Source organism: Loxodonta africana, chromosome 10 (assembly GCF_030014295.1).
Source record: "Loxodonta africana isolate mLoxAfr1 chromosome 10, mLoxAfr1.hap2, whole genome shotgun sequence".
In the NCBI taxonomy this organism is placed as follows: Eukaryota; Metazoa; Chordata; class Mammalia; order Proboscidea; family Elephantidae; genus Loxodonta; species Loxodonta africana.
Genome location: NC_087351.1, coordinates 107,713,997 through 107,735,361, shown reverse-complemented (window position 1 = coordinate 107,735,361; position 21,365 = coordinate 107,713,997). Strand labels below are relative to the sequence as shown.

General features: G+C 46.7%; 1 protein-coding gene across 1 annotated transcript; it reads right to left on the bottom strand.

The window, feature by feature from the left end:
* Positions 1-1,782: 1,782 nt before the first annotated feature.
* Positions 1,783-16,479, bottom strand: SERPINA3 (serpin family A member 3). Its single transcript, XM_023546536.2, has 4 exons — positions 15,784-16,479; positions 7,362-7,635; positions 5,355-5,505; positions 1,783-2,026 (listed from the first exon to the last, which is right to left on the bottom strand). Exons 1-4 carry the CDS (start codon positions 16,418-16,420, stop codon positions 1,823-1,825), a joined length of 1,266 nt encoding a protein of 421 aa, XP_023402304.2. The 5' UTR covers positions 16,421-16,479; the 3' UTR covers positions 1,783-1,822.
* Between the last annotated feature and the right edge of the window lie 4,886 nt (positions 16,480-21,365).

The window sequence follows — 21,365 nt, the reverse complement described above, 5'->3', positions numbered from 1 at the left end:
CATTTAAAAAGAGGGCAAAGCAGGATACACACAACAGTCACTTGTCCAGAGCAATTCTGAAATTCAACTGGTACATATCACTAGTTCCTCAATTATGATTCAGTCCTATAGCAGGGCGGTGATCCCCATGGCTCTGGGCTTTGCCCTCTGGGCTCTTGGTTTTGCTCTCTAAATGATCTTTTTATTTATTTATTTTCAGTGTAGCCCGTTTTGCCCCTGTAAAGTTTTCACAGCGTGCTTCCTGCCTGTTGAAGTTCAGGGATTTGATTTTGTGCTGTCTCTGTGACATTCCATTTCAAGCTGAAACAATGCCTTTAAAGACTTTGTGTTTTTTCTTATGAGTCTATTTAAATCCACTTTGAGAAAATCCCTTCTCTAACTTAAGATCCTTTTGAACAATCTATATGAAAATGTCCTTCAGATCTTAGATGCCCTATTGACAGAGAGTCTGGGAGTAACACTCTTAAGATTTTTTAAAAAGGCTTTTGTCTGTTTGAAAGGGTCTGTAAAGATCCACCTCCATCTTTTTGTGGATATAATGATGCCCTAGACTTGATCTTTTTTTGCACAGAAACCATTTCCTAATTTGAGATTTTATTTTTCATTTCTCTTGCCACCTGGGAGAGGTTGAGAATGAAAAATAGTTTTATTTTTGAACCCAGCATGTTCTGGCTTCTTTATACTTAACAAAGTCTTCTTTGTGAACAAAGTTGTCAGTTCCCTCTTTCATTTCATTATGGACAGCTGGAAAAAGCCAGGATGTACCTTCAACACTGCCCAGAAATCTTTTCAGCTAGATCATCTAGTTCATTAAATATATTTCCTATTTTTAGAGTTTCTCTAGGCACCACTTCATGATGAGGGCCCTTTTATTAAAGCTTCCAATAATATACACACTACTTTCATTTAAGTACTCTCTGGCACCTTCCAGAAGACTCTTTAGGCTTCTCCTAGTGCTCTTCTTGAAGCCCTTTGGTCCTTCACTAACACTCTTCTCAAGTCCCTTCCAACTTTTGTTCATTGCCCAGTGACGAAGCCAGTGACACATGGCTTAAGTTTTTGTAATAGCAGCACCCCTTATTGTGGACATTCTTCTTCCTTCCACTTTCCCCTACTATTTTCCTCCTATCTCTTTTCCTAGTTCTTTTCTGTCTCTTACGCTGACCTCTCTTCCTCTTCCTTGTCCTTTCATTGTGAGTAGTCCTGAAGATTGTCTCCCAGATGTCTTCTCTACACAACCACTATGAAATCTCACGCTTTCCTGTGGCTTAACATATCTTCATTTCTCCAGCTCAAGTTTCCCTCCTCAAGACCGAACTACAGATCCCTAGAACCAACAGCTTACTGTTCTCTACTTCCAGATGATGGTCAGGCATATCATTGCACATAGATTCTTTGCAGCTACATCTGAGCTATCATCTCCCTCATGAAGCAGTTCTCCTCCTGTTCCCCCATCTCACTGAATGGTATGTTCCAGTTTTCTGTCTGTGAGTTTTTGTACTGTGGTGGCTTGTGTGTTGCTATGATGCTGGAAGCTAGCTCAAATACCATCAGGGTCAGCCATGGTGGACAGGTTTCAGCAGAGCTTCTAGATTAAGACAGACTAAGAAGAAAGGCCTGGCGACCTACTTCTGAAAATTAGCCAGTGAGCAGCCTATGGATCACAACAGAATATTGTCCAATAGAGCACTGGCACGAAGGTGGTGTCAGACCAGGCGATATTTCATTCTGTTATACAGAGGGTTGCCGTGAGTTAGAACCAACCTGATGGCCACTAACAGCAACAACAAGTCCAGTTTTGCTTTGCGAGTTGCAATTTGTTTTATTGCTTTTTGGGATTGACAACTTTGCCCATAAAGAGGATGCTCTGGGTGTCTGAGGAGAAGATGGTCATCAGGAAGGGCCTGTTGAAACGCACGATGGTCAGTGGGTCTAACATGGCAGAGGTGAGTATTATCTGGACTACTGTGGCCGCGGCGGCTTCAGTGCCATTCTCAGCTACATCAATCACAGCCTTATGTAGCACCTGTGGGGACAACAGAGTGTCACATTCTTAGATATCAGAAGCAGGTTTCTGGTGGGGCTAAGCAGGTGGGCATTGGACTGGGGCTTGTTGGACCATACCAGTTCTTTGGCATGTGTTATTGTGCTTATTTGTCATCTTTTTGACAGTCCTCTAGAGTGGGTATTTTCAGATCATTTTAGTGGAGGGGGAGTGAGAATCAGTGACACAGGTATTTTGGCCAAGGTCATCTAACTATTAAATGTCAGACCAAGACTTGAACCTAGGTCTGCTGCTTCCAAAGTCACTGTGGGAACCTGGAGCAGGGGGAAGGGCTCTGAGAAGGTTGAAGGGGGACAACAAGTGCATGGAATTTGTGGACACTCTTTCCATTTCCCCACTGGTAAGTCCGTATAAAGTGGATGTTGAAAAAGTATAAGCCTTTCAGCAATACATGAATCTTCCCACTACATGTTCTCTTCAATCTCCAAGTGCCATCTTGTTTCTGGATACCTCTATCTTTCCCCGCCAGCCCTTGCAGCCATCACTTGCTGATTTCTCCATCCTGGAATATGAGAAACCCACCACTGAATGACTCTCTGGTCAATATTTTCAAATATATTCATTTTTCGTATGTGTCAGCCATTCATGGTCTTGCCATGCCTGTAGCCAGGGGAATCTTGACTTCAGTATTATTTAGCAGCCTGTCCTCTTTGCATCTCTGTGGGCTGATGAGTGTACCTGGAAACCACACACTTGCACAGGCTTAAAAGCAACACATCATGTTGCTTTTAAGTTGATTTTGACTCAAGGCAATCCCTTGTGTTACAGAATACAACTGTTCCATGGGGTTTTCTTGGCTGTAAACTTTATGGAAGGAGCCCTGGTGGTGCAGTGGTTAAGCACTCACTGCTAACCAAAAGATCTGCAGTTCCAACCCACCAGGTACTTTGTGGGAGAAAGATGGTGCAGTCTGCTTCCTTAGTAAAGATTTACAGCCTTGGAAACCCCATGGGGGCAGTTCTACTGGGTCCCGCAGGGTTGCTATGAGTAGGAATTGACTTGATGGCAATGGGTTTGATTTGGTTTTGGTATTTAATCTTTATGGAAGCAGATCACCAGGCCTTTTTTCCATGAGGTGGGTTCAAACTGCCAACCTTTAGGTTAGCACTCTTTCGTGCCACATAGAACGGATTCCAATTCCAAAGGGATCCTTCACGGTGCTGTTAGAACTTGGAGGTTCTTGGGTGTCTTCTCTCCTTGTCTCCCCTCTTCCAGCTTCTGGCTTCCCTGTGATGGACTCAGGGGGAAACTGGAGTCATCTGAGGGGAGCTCCCTCACTTTTCTGACAACGTACTTAGAGCTGTGCTTTCGCCCCACTGCCCTCTCTTTAAAACAGAAGGCATGCCATACTTCCGGTCAAAGGCCCCGCCCCCCCAACTTCTGTGGTTGACCTTCTACTCATCCCTTTCTTTTTTTTTTTTAGTAAATTACTTTTTATTTCATTTACAGAGACTTTGGGCTGAAAATCTGGTGTTTGGAAGACAACATACAGGTGAGAAGCTCCAAAGAGCAGCCTGTGCTGCTGCGCTCTGCTAGGCAGAGGGAGCGAGGGCCCAGAGCTGGTGTGGGCCAAGCCTACATTAGCGCTCAGGGGGCTAGGCTTCAGGGCACAGGCAGCCGCAAGGGCGTGGAGCCAAAAGGGTCAGAGAAGAAAGGCACAAGGAAAGTGACTGATCAAAGAAAGATGGTTTCTTGCTGCCAGGAGGCCTCAAGGCCTCTGCATTGAACAAAGAGCCCATGGTGCCCCATGTGTGTCAGACCACACAGGTACGGTCATTGACACACAGTCATTGCTGCCTTCCCAAGGATGAGCGGACAGGTAAGGAGAGGGCCAGGCACGCCCCGGCTGCTTCCTGCACAAACGACAGGCTGTGCTCAGAAACAGAGCGCCTGGCTTCCTTCTCAGCTGGGCGGGGAGCCCTCCAGCCTGCCCCCCGCCCCCCCGCCACCTCAATGGGGCAATCTAGGCTTGCTGGGGTTGAAGACTTTGCCCAGAAATAAGATGCACCGCTTGTCTTTGGAGATGATGGCCACCAGGAAAGGTCTATTGAAATGCACAATAGTCAGTGGGCCCATTTTTCCGGACAAGAGGGTTAAATTCATGCTCGTGGGAGCAGTTGCTTCTGTGCCCTCCTCAGCCACGTAGCCTTGTGGACCACCTGTGGGGACACCAGAGCACTGCCCACCGGGGCAGGTGTGGGGGCATGCATTCTAGCTTAAGGTGGCTCAGGGGTCAACTTTCATCTCGCCTCTACATTGTCTACTGCTGGCTCATGACGGTAGGGTTTTCCTTGTTAGATGTGGTCTCTCCTCCCTCCAGCCCTGCCAGCTAGTTTGCATAGTCTCATTGCACAGATTTGCAAACTGAGGCTCAGATCCTGCGGGTGACTTGCCCAGAGTCATGTAGGCAAAGACTGGGGGCAGCACGATCTGGATTGTTCTCTTAGTCCAGTGTCTGTGAGAGCCCTAAATGCCCACCCTTACGTGGGGGAGGGGCAAGCACAAAGCAAGGCCGTGGAGCAGCAGCCTGACTGCAGCCTTCTCATGGCGAGGGAGAGAGGCACACACTCCCTCAGAGGGCCCAGCACCACTTTCTGCATCTCCTTCATCGGCTTAAACATCTTGAGGCTATCGACTGCTTTTCATAGGCTGTGGCTTTGGTCCCCTGGACCACTCGAGGCCCCTCCTTGCACACATCCCAACCATCCTCTGCCCTTTTGGAAGGAGGGTACAGAACTCAATGCAGTGCCCTGGGTGTGAGCACATGGCACAGAGGACAATGGAAGGTGGCCCAGGAGCCCCTCTGTTCTGACTGCTCTGCTCCTAGTAACGCCACTGTCTGATATTCCCAAGTCTCCTCTCATGCTCTGAACGCATTTCCATTGCAATCTTTGTATTGCCGTTGCAATACTGCCTGTTACCTCCCATGCCAGGTAAGAACTACCACCCCCATTTTACAGATGAAGAAACTGAGGGGTGGGGGACCCTAATTATTGATCTGCAGGCAGTGAACGGTAGCTCACCGATGGGGTCCAAGCCCAAGCTCTTCCCATGACAGGCTTCTGTGTCACATCACATTGCAGGGGAGCTGGGGTTCAGCCTCCACCCACAGTAGCAGGAGCTGGGTTGTAACAGGTGTCCTGGGCTTGGGGGGTGGGGCCCGGGGAGGTGACTGGATAATGAGCACTACAGTTGTTTACAAAAATTCACTATTTCCCAAACGTCCACCTGGCCTTCACCATTCGAGTTCAGATACAGAGGACATGTTGCCCAACATTTAAAGATTTACCTGGGAAACCATCAAGTTCTTGGCCCCTGTGATTCCTGACAGGTCAGCCTGGCTGGTGAAGACTTCCCTTATGCCTAGCTGGGGAAGTATGTTTTCCAGACTATAGTCGCCGGAGATGGAGAACTTGGGCACGTAGAGCTCATTTATCAGTCTAGGAATTGAGAGAAAAAATATATGTGAACTCCTGTCTAGTTTGGTGTCCCCCTTCCTGGTCTTGCCTCGTTTCTTCTCCCAACTACCCGTTTCTGACTGAAAGTAAGTAATCCTTTCTTTAATTTCTTAATCTCTTGTGTATACGCTTCTTAAATCATTAATTATCAATTTATATCTGTAAGTGCCTGTTCTGGGTTGAATTGTGTCTCTGCAGGATATGTCGAAGTCATAAACTTGGTACCTGTGAATGTGACCTTATTTGGAGATAGGGCCTTTGCAGATGTGATCAAGCTAAGATGAGGCCAGACTGGATTAGAGCAGACCCTAAATCCAATGACTCATAGCCATATAAAGAAAGGGACATTTAGAGACACAGAGACACAGGGATATATAGAGACACACACAGGGAAGAAGGTCATACAAAGACGGAGGCAGAAATTGGGGTGATACGTCTATGAGCCAAGGAACACCAAGGATTGCCAGCAAGCACCAGAAACTCAGGAGAGAGGGAAGAAACAGATTTTTCACTCAGCCTCTAGAAGGAATCTACGCCCTATTCCAGGGCCTGAGCCCAGTACTACTGCTCCGCCTTGCTTGTCCCTTTGGTATTGGTTACCTGAATTCCATGTCCTATCCTAACCTTCGCAAAGTTATCCAGAACCCACCACTTCTTCCTCCTCACTGCTCCTCCCTGGTCTCAGGCACTATGGCTTCCATCTGGATAGCAGCTCTGGGCTCCCAGCTGGCCTCCTGGGTCTATACCTGCCACTGCAGTTCATTCTTCACTCAACAACCAGGGTAGTCCTTTCAAATCAATACTCAGATCACAGCACTGCTGGGCTCAGAACCCTGCAACGATTCTCCGCTTCACTCAGGAAGTGTCAAGGTTACCTACGGGCCTTCATGCCCCACGCTTTGGGGACCCTTACCTCTGCTAACTCTCCCCTTCACTCTGCTCTAGCCACACTGGCCTCTTCATGGTTTCTCGAACATTCCAGGCTTGCTCCCACCTCAGAGGCTTTGCACTGGCTGTTCCTTTTTGTACGAATGTTTTCTCCCAGATAGCTGCATGAATCAATCCCTCACCTCTGTCATGTTGTTGCTCAAACATTACCTAAATGGCCACCCCATTTACAATCACAGACTACCTCCCAGCCCAGTTTTTCTGGTCCCTTTATCCTACTTTTACTTTTTTCTCCCACTGCACTTTTCGATTTCTCACATACAAAATAATTTACTTGTTTATTTTATTTATTTATTGTTTCTCTCCCCTGGATAAAAAAAAATAAGCTCCATGAAGGCAGGGAATTTTGTGTTTTATGTACTGATATATCCTCAGGGTCTAAAATAGTGCCTGGCACATAGGAGCTGCTCATTTAATGTTTGTTGAATGAGTGAATGACTGATTGAATGAACGAATACCATAGCTAGCACAAAGTGGATTCTCAGAGCCCATCTCATCTCTGCCCTCAACTGATCACAATTCCTTCTGACCCCCTCTAGCTTCAAGAGGCTGAAAGAAAGAGAAAACGTGAGTGAGTGGTGGGCATTGCGTTGAAGATTCCTCAAGACTTAGAGCATGTTAGAGTCACAGGAAGCCTCATCCCGTTACTGATTCCAATGAAGAAAAGGATTCAGGCCCAAAGAAACAGAGGTAGTAAAGGGTAAAGCAACCCCACAAATCCACCTTTCCCAGTTATGGGTTCTCCCACCACTCTAGCCCCGCAACCTGGAAATTACTGAGATTCTACAACATCTCAGCAATCCTGAGATGGTGTGATGGAGAGTCTTGGGGGATGGAGAGTTGAGGAAGAGTGGGAGTGGTCTAGGAAGGAAGGTGCGCAGCCCACACACCTGGTTGTCAGTGACTCTCTCCACCTTCTCAGTGTCTCTGGGGACAACGTGGCTTCCACTTCCTCCATTTTGCCCTCGTCAGGGAGGATGAAGAGCGCGCTGGCGGCGCCAGTGTATTTCAGTTCCACCACGGTGCAGGAGAGCTCCTCGTCCCGGAAGTAAGGCGTGGCCAGGTTCTCGATGTTCATCATGGGCACCTCCACAGACTTGTTCGCGCTCACATGGAACTTTGACTCGTGTGTGCCTCGGGGATCAAAAGTCTTCTGCCACTGGGCTAAATGTAGGGGAGCAAGCAGTCAGAGAATTAGGTGAGTAGAAGAGCTGCTGTGCACCTATCCCTTCTCTGCCCTGCTTCCCTGAACAGAGAAACCACTGAATACATCAGCTACCCCAGAGTTCCTCTTAGGGATGGAACTGCCTTGGTTTGGAAAGATACCTTGGCAAATATATAACCTGTAGGGGGTAGGGTGTGATCCCATAAGTATGGACTGGGAAGGGGGCTAGGAAACAAGTAGCTGAATAATAGTGCTAAATAAGAAATCAACAGGAATTTGGGACTAGGGAGTACAAGAAAGAAATGAAGGTTGGGGAAAGAGGGAGAGAAAGGCTCTGTGGGAGGCTGGAGCCTGGGAGAAAAGTGGGAAATTCCACAATCCTGAAAAGGCATGGCCTTTCAAGAACAATTTCTGGCAACCAATTGCAGGCAGTGCGGGTGTGTAAACATATGATCACCTTTCTGACACCCCAAACCTTCTGCTTCTCTCCCAGATGGCTTCTGGAAGGATTTTGGGTGGTAATAGAAAGAAAGAGGATGAGTTCCCCGTCTTGGTTGACGAGGGGCAAACAGAAGAGAATATCTATCAATGTGAAAGAGCTAAGAGGAGTAACTCTTAATGGTGGGTTGAACTCAGAGCCAGGAGTGACCTTGAGAATAAAACCCTGTGGATACTTGTGACATCTTTGTGAATGGAGGCATTGTCTTCCCAAAAGACATGGGCTAAGAGGTACTGGCCAACATTAATAACCCAGAAGAGCAAGGTAAGTCTCAGCTGACATCTGGGTGATGTTCACTCTATGGGCCATGGACAGTCATAGTTATCAGCTCAAACCTCTCCCTGGATCCTGAGTCTTCAGTCCCCATCACCTCCACCCTTAATACAGAACTACATGGAATTGTGCAACTTCTTGGACTCAGGATCCGGTAGCTCCACAATTCTCACTGTTTTGCACTTTTAAGCCATGCCTACAAAGTCTCATGGCATATGTCCTGTAGCCAGTAGAGAAATTTCTGCCCAGCCCTCTCCCATCCTATCCCAGTTCTGAGTCCTAGGCTGTGTTCTATGCTCCTCTTCTGCCATTTTCCTTTGATGACTAACTTGGTTCCCTTGCTTCCACTCTCTCTAAAAACCCATCTCCCTCAACTTTGGCTCCTTCTGCTCTAGGCTATACTAGATCCAGCCCTCCAGGATCCAACTTCAGCCTCAGCCACATTACACCCGGGTTGGATGACAAGCCCCAATTTCTGGGCTTCTGACATCTCTCCCTGGCCTTCAAGTTTGGGGTGGCCATACATAAGGGATCCCCTATCACAGCATCCCTAACTGCAGCATTACTCATGACAACCTCTCAGACTTCTCCCTTCTTGGCCCTATCAGATGTCTTGGCCAAGCATATAACCATGGGCACTCCGACTCCAGGCCTTGTCCAGGTTTTTAATTTTGCAAAGGAAAAATTCCATAAAATTCCCTCTGGGGCTTATAGCTACAGCAAGCATTGAACACAGCCCAACTCCTAGCCAGATTAACATAAATCCTCACATTAAAGGCTTATTTACAGTTACTATTACCTGACTTGCAACAAAAAATTACCAGGCATGCCAAAAGGCAAGAAATCACATAGTCTGAAGAGACAAAGAAATCATCAGAGAAAGATTCAGATATGACATGTTGTTGCTGTTGTTTTTAGGTGCCATCGAGTCAGTTCTGACTCATAGCGAACCTGTGTACCACAGAACAAAACATTGCCCAGTCCTGTGCCATGCTCACAGTTTTTATTATGCTTCAGCCCATTGTTGCAGCCACTGTGTCAATCCATCTCGTTGAGATTCTTCCTCTATTTCGCTGACTCTCTACCTTACCAACCATGATGTCCTTCTCCAGGGATTGATCCCACCTGACAACATGTCCAAAGTATGTAAGACGCAGTCTTGCCATCCTTGCTTCTAAGGAGCATTCTGGTTGTACTTCTTCCAAGACAGGTTTGTTCATTCTTTTGGCAGTCCATGGTGTGCTCAATATTCTTCGCCAACACCACAATTCAAAGGCATCAATTCTTCTTTGGTCTTCCTTATTCATTGTCCAGCTTTCACATGCATATGATGTGATTGAAAATACCGTGGCTTGGGTCAGGAGCACCTTAGTGTTCAAGGTGACATCTTTGTTTTACAAAACTTTAAAGAGGCCTTTTACAGCAGATTTGCCCAATGCAATGAGTCTTTTGATTTCTTGACTGCTGCTTCCATGGGTATTGTTTGTGGATCCAAGTGAAATGAAATCCTTGACAACTTCAATCTTCTCTCCATTTATCATGATGTTGCTTATTGGTCCAATTGTGAGGATTTTTGTTTCCTTTATGTTGAGGTGTAATCCATACTGAAGGCTATGGTCTTTGATCTTCATCAGCAAATGCTTCAAGTCCTCTTCACTTTCAGCAAGCAAGGTTGTGTCATCTGCATGACACAGGTTGTTAATGAGTCTTCCTTCAATCCTGATGCCCCATTCTTCTTCAAATAGTCCAGCTTCTCAGATTATTTGCTCAGCATACAGATTGAATAGGTATGGTGAAAGGATACAACCCTGACGTACACCTTTCCTGACTTTAAACCACCCAGTACCCCCTTGTTCTGTCCGAACAACTGCCTCTTGATCTATGTACAGGTTCCTCATGAGCACAATAAAGTGTTCTGGAATTCTCATTCTTCTCAATGTTATCCGTAATTTGTTATGATCCACACAGTCGAATACCTTTGCATAGTTAATAAAACACAGGTAAACGTCTTTCCCGTATTCTGTGCTTTCAGTCAGGATCCATCTGACACCAGCAATGATACCCTTGGTTTCACTCTTCTGAATCTGGCCTGAATTTCTGTCAGTTCCCTGTTGATATACTGCTGCAGCCTCTTTTGAATGACCTTCAGCAAAATTTTGCTTGCAGGTGATATTAATGATATTGTTCAATAATTTCCACATTTAGTTGGATCGCCTTTCTTGGGAATAGGCATAAATATGCATCTCTTCTAGTCGGTTGGCCAGGTAGCTGTCTTCCAAATTTTTTGGCATAGATGAATGAGCACTTCCAGGGCTGCATCCGTTTGTTGAAACATCTCAGTTGATATTCCGTCAACTCCTGGAGCCTTGTTTTTCTCCAAAGCCTTCAGTGCAGTTTGGACTCCTTCCTTCAGTACCATTGGTTCCTGATCATGTGCTACCTCTTGAAATGGTTGAACGTTGACCAGTTATTTTTGGTATGATGATTGTGTGTATTCCTTCCACCTTCTTTTGATGCGTCCTGCATCGTTTAATATTTTCCCCCATAGAATCCTTCAGTATTGCAACTCGAGGCTTGAATCTTTTCTTTAGCTCTTTCAGTTTGGAAATGCCGAGCATGTTCTTCCCTTTTGGTTTTGCTAACTACAGGTCTTTGCACATGTCATTATAATACTTTGTCTTCTCAAGCCACCTTTGAAATTTTCTGTTCGGTTCTTTTACTTCATCATTTCTCCCTTTTGCTTTAGCTGCTTGAAGTTCAAGAGCAAGTTTCAGAGTCTCTTCTGACATCCATTTTGGTCTTTTCTTTCTTTTCTGTCTTTTCAATGACCTCTTGCTTTCTTCATGTATGATGTCCTTGATGTCATTCCACAACTTGTCTGGTCTTTGGTCATTAGTGTTCAACGTGTCAAATCTATTCTTGAGATGGTCTCTAAATTCAGGTGGGATTTACTCAAAGTTGTACTTTGGCTCTCGTGGACTTGTTCTAATTTTCTTCAGTTTCAACTTGAACTTGCGTATGAGTAATTGATGGTCTGCTCCGCAGTCAGCCCCTGGCCTTGTTCTGACTGATGACACTGAGCTTTTCCATTGTCTCTTTCCACAGATATAGTTGATTTGATTCCTGTGTGTTCCATCTGGTGAGGTCCATATGTATAGTCACCGTTCATGCTGGTTAAAAAAAGGTATTTGCAATGAAGAAGTCGTTGGTCTTGCAAAATACTATCATGTGATCTCCGAAATCATTTCTATCACCGAAGCCATATTTTCCAACTACCAATTCTTCTTCTTTGTTTCCAACTTTCGCATTCCAATCACTAGTAATTATCAACTCATCCTGATTGCACGTTCCATCAATTTCAGACTGCAGAAGCTGGTAAAAATCTTCTATTTCTTCATCTTTGGCCTCAGTGGTTGGTGCCTAAGTTTGAATAATAGTCGTATTAACTGGTCTTCCTTGTAGGTGTGTAAATATTATCCTATCACTGACAGAGCTGTACTTCAGGATAGATCTGGAAATGTTCTTTTTGACAATGAATGCAACGCCATTCCTCTTCAAGTTGTCATTCCCAGCATAGGAGTCCATATGATTTTCCAATTCAAAATGGCCAGTACCAGTCCATTGCAGCTTACTAATGCCTAGGATATCAATGTCTATGCATTCCATTTCATTTTTGACGATTTCCAGTTTTCTTAGATTCATACTTCGTACATTCCAGGTTCCAATTATTAATGGATGTTTGCAGCTGTTTCTTCTCATTTTGAGTCATGCATATGAAGATTACTACTTTGAGGAGGCAACTCTTCCCCAGGCATCTTTTGAGTGCCTCCCAACCTGAGGGACTCCTCTTCTGGCACTGTATCAATGTTCTGCTGCTGTTCATAAGGTTTTCACTGGGTAATTCTTTTCAGAAGTAGACTTCCAGGTCCTGCTTCCTAGTCTGTCTTAGTCTGGAAGCTCAGCTGAAACGTGTCTGCAGTGGGTGACTCTGCTGGTATCTGAATACTGGTGGCATAGCTTCCAGCATCACAGCAACACGCAAGCCTCCACAGTACATACAACGAACTGACAGGCATGTGGGGGCAGATACAATATAGATGTTGGAATTATCAGACAGGGGATTTAAAATAACTTTGCTTAATATCTTAAGGGCTCAAATGGAAAAAAACAGACAACAAGCAAGAACAGGTGGGTACTGAAGAAAGAGAGATGGAAATTCTAAAACTCAAAAGGAAATGCTAGAAATAAAAAGCACAGTAATTCAAATGAAGAACGCCTTCAATGGGCTTAGTGATTAGAGTCAACATGGGCAAGGAAAGAATCAGTAACCATGAAGCTAAAACCAAACCCAATGCCTAGGCCAATAGAAACTTCCCAAACTAAAATGCAAAAGTATTGACAAAAACAGAATAGAGCATCTAAGAACTGTGGGACAATTTTAAGAGATATAACGTACACTTAATTGGAATACCAAAGGAGAAGAAATAGAAAGCAGAGCAGAAGAAATATTTAAAGTAATAATGACCGACAATTTTCTAAAAATAATGAAGATGCCAAACCATAGATCTAGGAAGACCAGAGAATATCAAGCAGGATACACACTGAAAAATCCACACCTAAGCATGTTATATTCAAACTGCAGGAAACCAAAGACAAAGAGAAAATCTTGAAAGAAGCCAGAGAAGGGAGGGCAGGGGAGAAAGCACATTACCTATAGAGGGATAAGGATAAAAATTAGAGCTGACTTCTTACCAAAAACCATACAAACAAGAAGACAATGGAATAAAATATTTAAAATGTTAAAAATTCCATAAAACTCGTTCTTTGGGAATCCTGATGTGGGCCCGTGAGCTACATGTGATTAGTTGGCTATAATTTTTTCCCCTCTAGATAACGGGTCAGTAAGCTGCAAGTCCCAAGCCAAATACTGCCATAGTCTGTTTTCCTGTGGCCCTAAAGCTAGCAATGATGTTTACATTTTTTAAAAAGGTTGGGGGGGGTGTGGGGCGGGAAGAATTTGCCACAGAGACCTATGTGGACCACAAAGCCTATAATAATCACTATCTGGCCATTTGCAGCAACAGTGTGTTGACCTCTGCTCTGGATTATGGGCTTCCATTCTTGACTTTGGGAGGTGCTTAGTAAAATTTCTGAGTTAAAAAAAGAGGGGTAAAAGAAAAGGAATTTTAGAATGGGCCCAGGTCAAGTTTTAATCTCTACCATTCACTAGCTGTGCCCTGGACCAAGTCCCTTTGCTTTCAGAGCTTCATGCCCCCTAGCTAAAAAATGGGGACACCATCACCTACCTTTCAGAGCTGCTGTGAGGATTAAACAAAGTGGTAGTAGGTACCCAATAAATGTGAGCTTCCTATTTCTTTTTTCTTTTTCTCTGTAATAGAAGCTGGTTCAACAAAAGTCTGCTTCTGGGTAGCCATGCTTTTTCTAGGGCTTCATTTTCTCACTTGGCCCCTCCCCACCTGCCGGCTTTCTAGGACCAATAGAGAGCCCTCCCTTCTTCCACACAGCACCTTTCAGCCTCTCTGATCCCTGCAGCCTTCCAACACCAAGGGACTAAGGCAAATCTTGTTGTAAAGAGTATCACAGTCAAGGCCCAATCCAGGGTGAGATGTTTTGGTTAACAGGTGTCCCTGCTCATCCACTGCAGCAGCGACTCAGGTGGCTTCTGTTACCACCACGTGTGGGCAGTGCCATGTGGTACCTCCAACATCACCCAGGACACCAAAGCTCCTTTGGGATCTTCTAGCTGGCTCACCCTCTAGCATCCGTCCCCACCAGAAAAATGGCTGGCCTTCAGGGGTTCTAGGAGGTCCCTTGTGTGCCACAGTGGGAAGCAGGGTGAGGTATGAGGGAGTGAAATCACCATCCAGGTTATAATTGTCGCAGAATCTACTGGATTTTTAATCTTCTACTTACATCTGTACCCTACCTTCCCTATTTCTGTCTTCAGGTCATCGAGTTTTCTGATTCTGCCTCCTTAACATCTCCGAGCACTTCCACTATGAAGCTCAGGCCTTATCATCTCAACCCAGGAAGCCACCTCATAGGCCTCCTGACTCTGGTGTTGCCTCCTTTACCAACACCCTCATGGAAGCCTAAGGGATCATTCTCCTACGGTCCTCTGGGTAGAGTCCAAATGTCTCACAAGGCTAATGTTGTCCTTTATGATCTGGACTCTGCTTGACTTGCACCCCCAGCTGCTGCCGTCTCCTTCTGGGACTCTGCTCTGCAGCCACAAAGAACTACCTGCTCCACATGCCATGCTCTCTCTCAACTCCATGCCTTTGCATGAGCTAATCCCTCTGCTGCAGTGCCCTTTCCTCCTTAGTCTATCTGGATCTAAAAGAAAAAAAATTCCCAGGGGGATCTTTCCCTCTCTTCCTATCTTAACTCTGTGATCTCTCACCACCATTACTCTCATAAATCACTTTTGCAGCTCTAGTATGATTTGGTGAATCGATCCTGTGCACCCATGGGCCAATTGGATACCACTGGTAGAAGAAGAACAGAAGAGAAGAATTAACACCATGGAGCGCTGACTCTCTACCTAAGGTGGTATAAACCACAGCAGAGCTGGGGCACTCAGACCCAGGACTTCCTGAGTCTGAAGACTGCAGCCTCAGGAAGGACCAGGTCCCATCACACATGCATTAGCTGGTGTTTGTGAGCTCAGCCAAAGCAATGAGCAAAATGAGAACCCAGAAGGCAGGGTGGAGGCCAGGTGAGGAGAGGGTGGATTGAAGCACAGATCCCCAGCAGGGAGAGCTTGAGCAATGGCTGCCTTCCCTGGCTAAAGGCCTTCAGGTTCCTGGGAAATGTGTAGCCCCCTCCCCTGCCTGTTTCTCCATTGTTAGAAGCACTAAAGACCCTGACAAAACCTCAAAAGGGCCTATGAGCTCCTACTTAAGAGGCAGAAGAGGAGGGGACCGCTGGGCTGGTTGGGAATCCCTGAGTAGAAGTGCTTAGATGGAGTCCCTGGGTGGTGTTAATGGTTAAGGGCTTGACTACTAGCTGAAAGATTGGTGGTTTGAATCCACTCAGAGGTACTTCGGAAGAAAGGCCTGGCGATCTACTTCTGAAATGCCACGGCCTTGAAGACCCTGTGGAGCAGTTCTGCTCTGCACACATGGGGTCCCCGCGAGTCGGAATTGACTCAATGGCAAACAGCAACTACTGTTTCTAAAACAACTGTTTCCTAGAACAACTGTTGGCCTGGTGTTTGAACCCCCTGCACCCCCGCTCCTACCCCAGAGCAAACAATGGCTGTGGGCATGGTGTGGCTTTCGCAGCCACAGAAATAGCCCCACCCTCTCAAAACTAAAGGTCTGTTTCCCTTGGAACCCCAATCCGCGCACACCTTTAAAGAAGATGTAATTCACCACAATCATCACGGTTTGTGGGTCCAGTTTGTGGACCAAGTCCACGATTTTCCCCCGTGTTTTGTTTTTCACATAGTCATTGATGAACTTCTTGGCGGCAGAGGTGGCGTCCAGAAATTTGACATTGAAGGTCTCAGCCCCATACAGCTCCTGGGCCTTCTCCCTGAACTTCTCCAGCAGCTTCAGGTTCTCGTCGACAAACATGGCATTGCCCATGCTCAGCTGCAACTCGTTGCTGGACTGGTTAAAGGTGCTCAGAAGGTGCTGGAAGCCCCGGTGGATTTCGGCCTCAGGGGTCTCCGTGAGGTTGAACCTCAGGCCTTCGAGAATCTCTGTCAGGGTGGTGCTATTGGCCCCCAGGGACACGAAGGCCAAGGCCACAGAGATACTGATAGGTGAGAAGATGACATTCTCGTTGGGGGTGTTCAAAGCCAACTTCTTGTACAGGCTGAAGGCAAAGTTGATGTTGCTGGAGGCTACTTTGAGATTATCCTCATGGGTCTTGTCCTGGGTCCCATTCTCCCCACTGAGTACGCAGCCTGAGTCACACAGGGAAACAGGGCACAGCTCAGCCACCAACAGCCCCAGAGCCAGGAGGGGTGACATCCTCTTCATTCTCAACTCTGAAAGCAAGGATCCTGTAAGTCATGGAGGTTCAGATGGAGCCCTGACCATCCACCCACCACCTGTGGCACTCCCCACACTGCCTCCCCATGGTCTGAGGTCAGTCCCTGCTCTGCTGCCACACGCCGGCTTTGTGCACCCACTGCCCATAATTATGGGCTGTGCTTCCTCCCACCCTTGGAGATAGGTACTGTAATTGTTGCCTTTTTTCCAGGGAAGAAATGGAGCACAGAGAGGTCAGGGGCTTGCCCAAGTTCACATGGCAAACAAGAGGAAGGCCCAGGCTGGAAAACCAGGTTTGCCTGACTCCTAGGTCTCGGAGTTAAGGGCTGGTATCAGGGACTGCCCAACCAAAATGCCTCCTCTCCTCTACCCCCTAGTCAGAGGGGATTAGAAGGCAGGAGTCCCTCCCCCCTCAATGTCCCCTGCCTGCCCCCAAAGTAGGACCAGTGAAGGAGGCTACACTGGGTCAGGCAGACCTCAGAGCCCCTTCTGGCCCTCAGTCACAGGCTGTGGGGCCTGGGGCAGGGACGCTATTGCTCTGTGCCTGTCAGTGCTGAGGGTCAATAGAGCACACAGAAAGCGGATGGTGCCTGGAACACAAACAGACAGCTGTTAATAAGGGTTGGCATAAAGATCAAAGGAAGGCAGGACTTTCTTTCCGGCCTCTATCAGGTATTTCCATCCTGGGAGTCCCTGGAGATCTACCCTCCGAGGGTCACAGCTGTGAAAACCCTACCGAGTGCAGTTCTCCTCTGACACACATGGGGTTGCCATGAGCCAGCCTTGACTCAACAGCAGCTGGTTTGGTTCTTTCGGTTTGTTTTTACCACAGGTGCAGAAAGGCCTCCTGGTGCAGGGAAAGCAAGGGGGGCTTCGGAGTCTAAGAGGCGTGGCCTGGGGTCTCCATTTAGCCCCTTGTGATCAGTGGTTGCGGCAAGTGACCGAAGCTCTCCAAGCCTCAGTTTCCGTCTCTGTCAAACAAGCTGAGTGGCTCAGAGGAGATAAAGGATGACAGTGCCCGGCTCACAATAGGTGTTTCAGAGAGGTCACCTCCTCCCACACTCCCCCTCTTGTGGAGCTATCGCACAAGAGCACCAGGAGTGGACTGACTGACTTCAGAGCCCAGCCACCGCAGCAAGCTAGATTCCTTACCTGCACCTCCAGCCTCTGCCCACTCAGACCAGAATTCAGAGGAGCCAAAGGGCAGCCTGGGTGATGGAGAGAGGAGGGGAGGGGAGAGGAGAGAAAAAGAGAGGAGGGGAGGGGGAATGGGGGAAGAAGAAAAAAGAGGAGAGGAATAGAGAGAAGGGGAGAAAAGGCGAAAGGAGAGAGGACTGGAGAGAAGGGAAGGGAGGGGAGGGGAGGCAAAGGGAGAGGAAAGAAAGAAGAAGGAAGAAGAGGGGAGAGGAATAGAAAGGAAATGAGGGGAGGGGAGGGGATGGAGGAGAAGAGGAGGTGAGGAGTTAAGGCAAAGATCCTCATCACGAGACCAACGGGATTCCTGGGGACAAGGCCAGGGATCCAGGCAGCTCGGTTGCCTCAAATATTTGTCTACTCTATGGGCTGGGCTTCTGACACAACCATTTCTCTGGAAAAGAGTTCAATGTTTTTTCTGGGGAAATTATTTCTGGGGCAGAAAGGCTTGTCTTTTTGGGAAAGTTGGAGGGCTGGCTGTTTCCCAGCAGTCTGGCTTCTGGGTTGCTGGACAGAGCTGCAGCCTACCTGCCTAACCTGCCAAGCGACCAGCAGTGACGTGGAGGGCAGGGAGCCCCCCGGCGCCACAGGAAGACCTTGAAGTCAGTGGGCCGTGGCCCCTCCCCAGAGGGCCCGCTGCACTCATGATATCTGCAAGGAGTTCTCAGAGCAGCTGGGGCTTGCAGTGATTGCCCCCTCCTCCCACTCGGAGAGCTGGGCTGCAAACACAGGGGCAGAGGTGGACGGGGATACCTTCTCCACCAACTTCAGATTCCCGAAGTGTCAGGAGCAGAAATGACCATAGCGGCCCTGGTGGCACCCGCACTGCTTTGCAGGTGTGAACACCCGGCCCAGAGAGAGGACTTGTCATCAGACAGCAACATGACGCAGTCATCTTGACTCCGGGTCCAGCTCTTTGCGCACCTCTGCCTGGCTCCCCCCGGCTGCCCCCACACCCTCCAAGCTCCACAGTCTAGAACCGCCCTGGAAACAAAGGATTCGTTTGCCGCACCATGTAAAGCATCGTGATTACCTGCCTGGAGAGCTGGAAGAAGCTGCTGAATTGCAAAGCAGCCTGCTGAGAGTGCTGGGTTTTTATGACCTCCACGCTATCTGCCAAAAAACTCCTCCCTCTCTTAGGAACTGCCAGCAGGAGCAGCCAAGTGTTCTGTTCTCAGACAGGAAGCAGCCTGGTGATCATTTCTGGTAACATGGATTTCTCAGATGTACGCGGACTCTCAATTTTCTGGAAATAGCCCCTCATTTTGTTCTTTCCTTTTTTTTAAAAAAAAAAAAAGGGAAAGAGCTTTACTTTGTTAGTTTTTTTTCGTTTGTTTATGAAACATGCATTGAAGAACATGTCAAAGTCCAGAAGACACAAAAAAGAACATTGAAAAAAAATTCCCCTGATTTATATCACCCAAGGAAGCTTCCGGTTAACATTCCGGTATATGTCTTTTTTTTTCTTTTTCTTATTGTTGTTGAAAATATACACAGTAAAACATCAAACAGTTTGAATTTCTGCAGGTACAATTCAGTGACATTGATTACATTCTTTGAGTTGTACAACCATTCTCACCCTCCTTTCTTGAGTTGCTCCTCCTCCAGTAGCATAAACTCACTGCCCCCCAAGCTTCCTATCTAACCTTTCCGAGTTGCTGTTGTCAGTTTAATCCCTTATAGATAGTTCTTGAAAGGAGCCCTAGTGGTGCAGTGTTTAAGCGCTTGGCTGCTAACCAAAAAGTCAGCGATTCAAACCCACCAACTGAGAGAGAAAGACATGGCAATCCGCTTCTGTAAAGATTACAGCCTTGGAAGCCCTGTGGTGCAGTTCTACTCTGTCCTATAGGGTTGCTAGGAGTCAGAATTGACCTGTCTGCCATGGGTTTTTTGGGGTTTTTTTTTGGTTTTAGATAGTGCTTAAGAGAGCACAATGCTCCAGGCAGACATTATTTACTAATTAACCTATTGTTTGATTTGGAGCCCCGGTGGTGCAGTGGTTAAGAGCTTGGCTGCTAACCAAAAGGTTGGCAGTTCAAATCCACCAGCTGCTCTTTGGAAACCGTATGGGCAGTTCTACTCTGTCCTATAGGGTTGCTATCGGTTGGAAGCAACTCAACAGCAATGGGTTTGGTTTTTGGTTTATTGTGTGGTTTAAAGAAAACTTCAAGGGATATTTTTGGTTTAAAGCTCGGAGTTTAAAGATTATCTCAGGGCAATAGTTTTAGGGGTTCTTTCAGCTTCAGTGGTTCCAGGTGTTTGTCTTTTTAAGTCACTGGTGTGTGTGCGTGTGTGTGTGTGTGTGTGTGTGTGTAGGTGGTTGTGGGTGTGTGATGGGAACCTCCACCCACAGATTTAAGTACATTTAAAAATGCAGTACCACTCTTCATTTTTCTGTAGCTCAATCTGCATTTTAAGGCATCACCTCCCTGGAGGGGCGGTGAAAAGTCAACCTCAGGGTCCCTGCCTCCTTCCCAGGGTGGCATCTAGGAAGGGTCTGGGAGAGGCTTTTTAGGGACAGGAGCATTGTTGGGGCCTCTGGTCCCTGGGTGCCACCCATGGTCCCTTCATGTCTCTCTTAGCTAATCCTGGGGTCTTTCTAGGGTTTAGGGGAAAAAATATTCCCCTTGATTCCTCATAGTTGCAACCCCCCATCCATGACAGCCCCTGCCAAACCTCCATGGAACCCCTGGGGTTCCACACGGCACGATTTGAAAACCACTGGATTAGTGGTGTGGCTACCACTTTGGCAGGGCGCAGACCCTGACTTGAATCCTAAACTTACCAGCCACCAGCTGTGTGACCTCAAGTGAATTATCAAAAACACCTCAGCCTTAATCTCCTCCCCTCTCAAACACAGATAACAAAATCTCTCTGGCAGAGTGGTTACAATGAACAAGTGAACTAATACTAAACGTAAGCTCTATTACAGCAGATTTTTTGTCTACTTTCTACAGTGCTACATCCTTAGGTGTGCGTCAGGGTTGTATCCTTTCACTATACCTATTCAATCTGTATGCTGAGCAAATAATCCAAGAAGCTGGACTACATGAAGAAGAACGGGGCATCAGGATTGGAGAAAGATGCATTAACAAGCTGCATTATGCAGATGACACAACCTTTTTTGCTGAAAGCGAAGAGGACTTGAAGCACTTACTGATGAAGATCAAAGACCACAGCCTTCAGTATGGATCACACTCCAACATAAAGAAAACAAAAATCCACACAACCTGAACATCACGATAAACGGAGAAAAGATTGAGGTCGTCAAGGATTTCATTTTACTTGGATCCACAATCAACACCCATGGAAGCAGCAGTCAAGAAATCAAAGGATGCATTGCACTGGGCAAATCTGCTGCAAAAGACCTCTTCAAAATGTTGAAAGGCAAAGATGTCACCTTGAAGACTAAGGTGGGTCTCATCCAAGCCGTGATGTTTTCAATTGCCTCATATACACGCGAAAGCTAGATGATGAATAAGGAAGACAAAAGAAGAATTGATACCTTTGAATTGTGGTGTTGGCAAAGAGTATTGAATATACCATGGACTGCCAAAGAATAAACAAATCTGTCTTGGAAAAAGTATAACCATAATACTCTTTAGAAGCAAGGATGACAAGACTACATCTCACATACTTTGGACATGTTATCAGGAGGAATCAGTCCCTGGAGAAGGGCATCATGCTTAGTAAATCAGAGGGTCACTGAAAAAGAGGAAGACCCTCAATGAGATGGATT

Excerpts from the sequence above, each read along its gene's own strand:
- SERPINA3 (XM_023546536.2), bottom strand. The coding sequence starts at position 16,420 with ATGAAGAGGATGTCACCCCTCCTGGCTCTGGGGCTGTTGGTGGCTGAG. Across the intron at positions 5,506-7,361 it reads AGAGAGTCACTGACAACCAG|ACTGATAAATGAGCTCTACG; the intron begins GTGTGTGGGCTG and ends CTCAATTCCTAG. Across the intron at positions 2,027-5,354 it reads AGAACTTGATGGTTTCCCAG|GTGCTACATAAGGCTGTGAT; the intron begins GTAAATCTTTAA and ends TTGTCCCCACAG.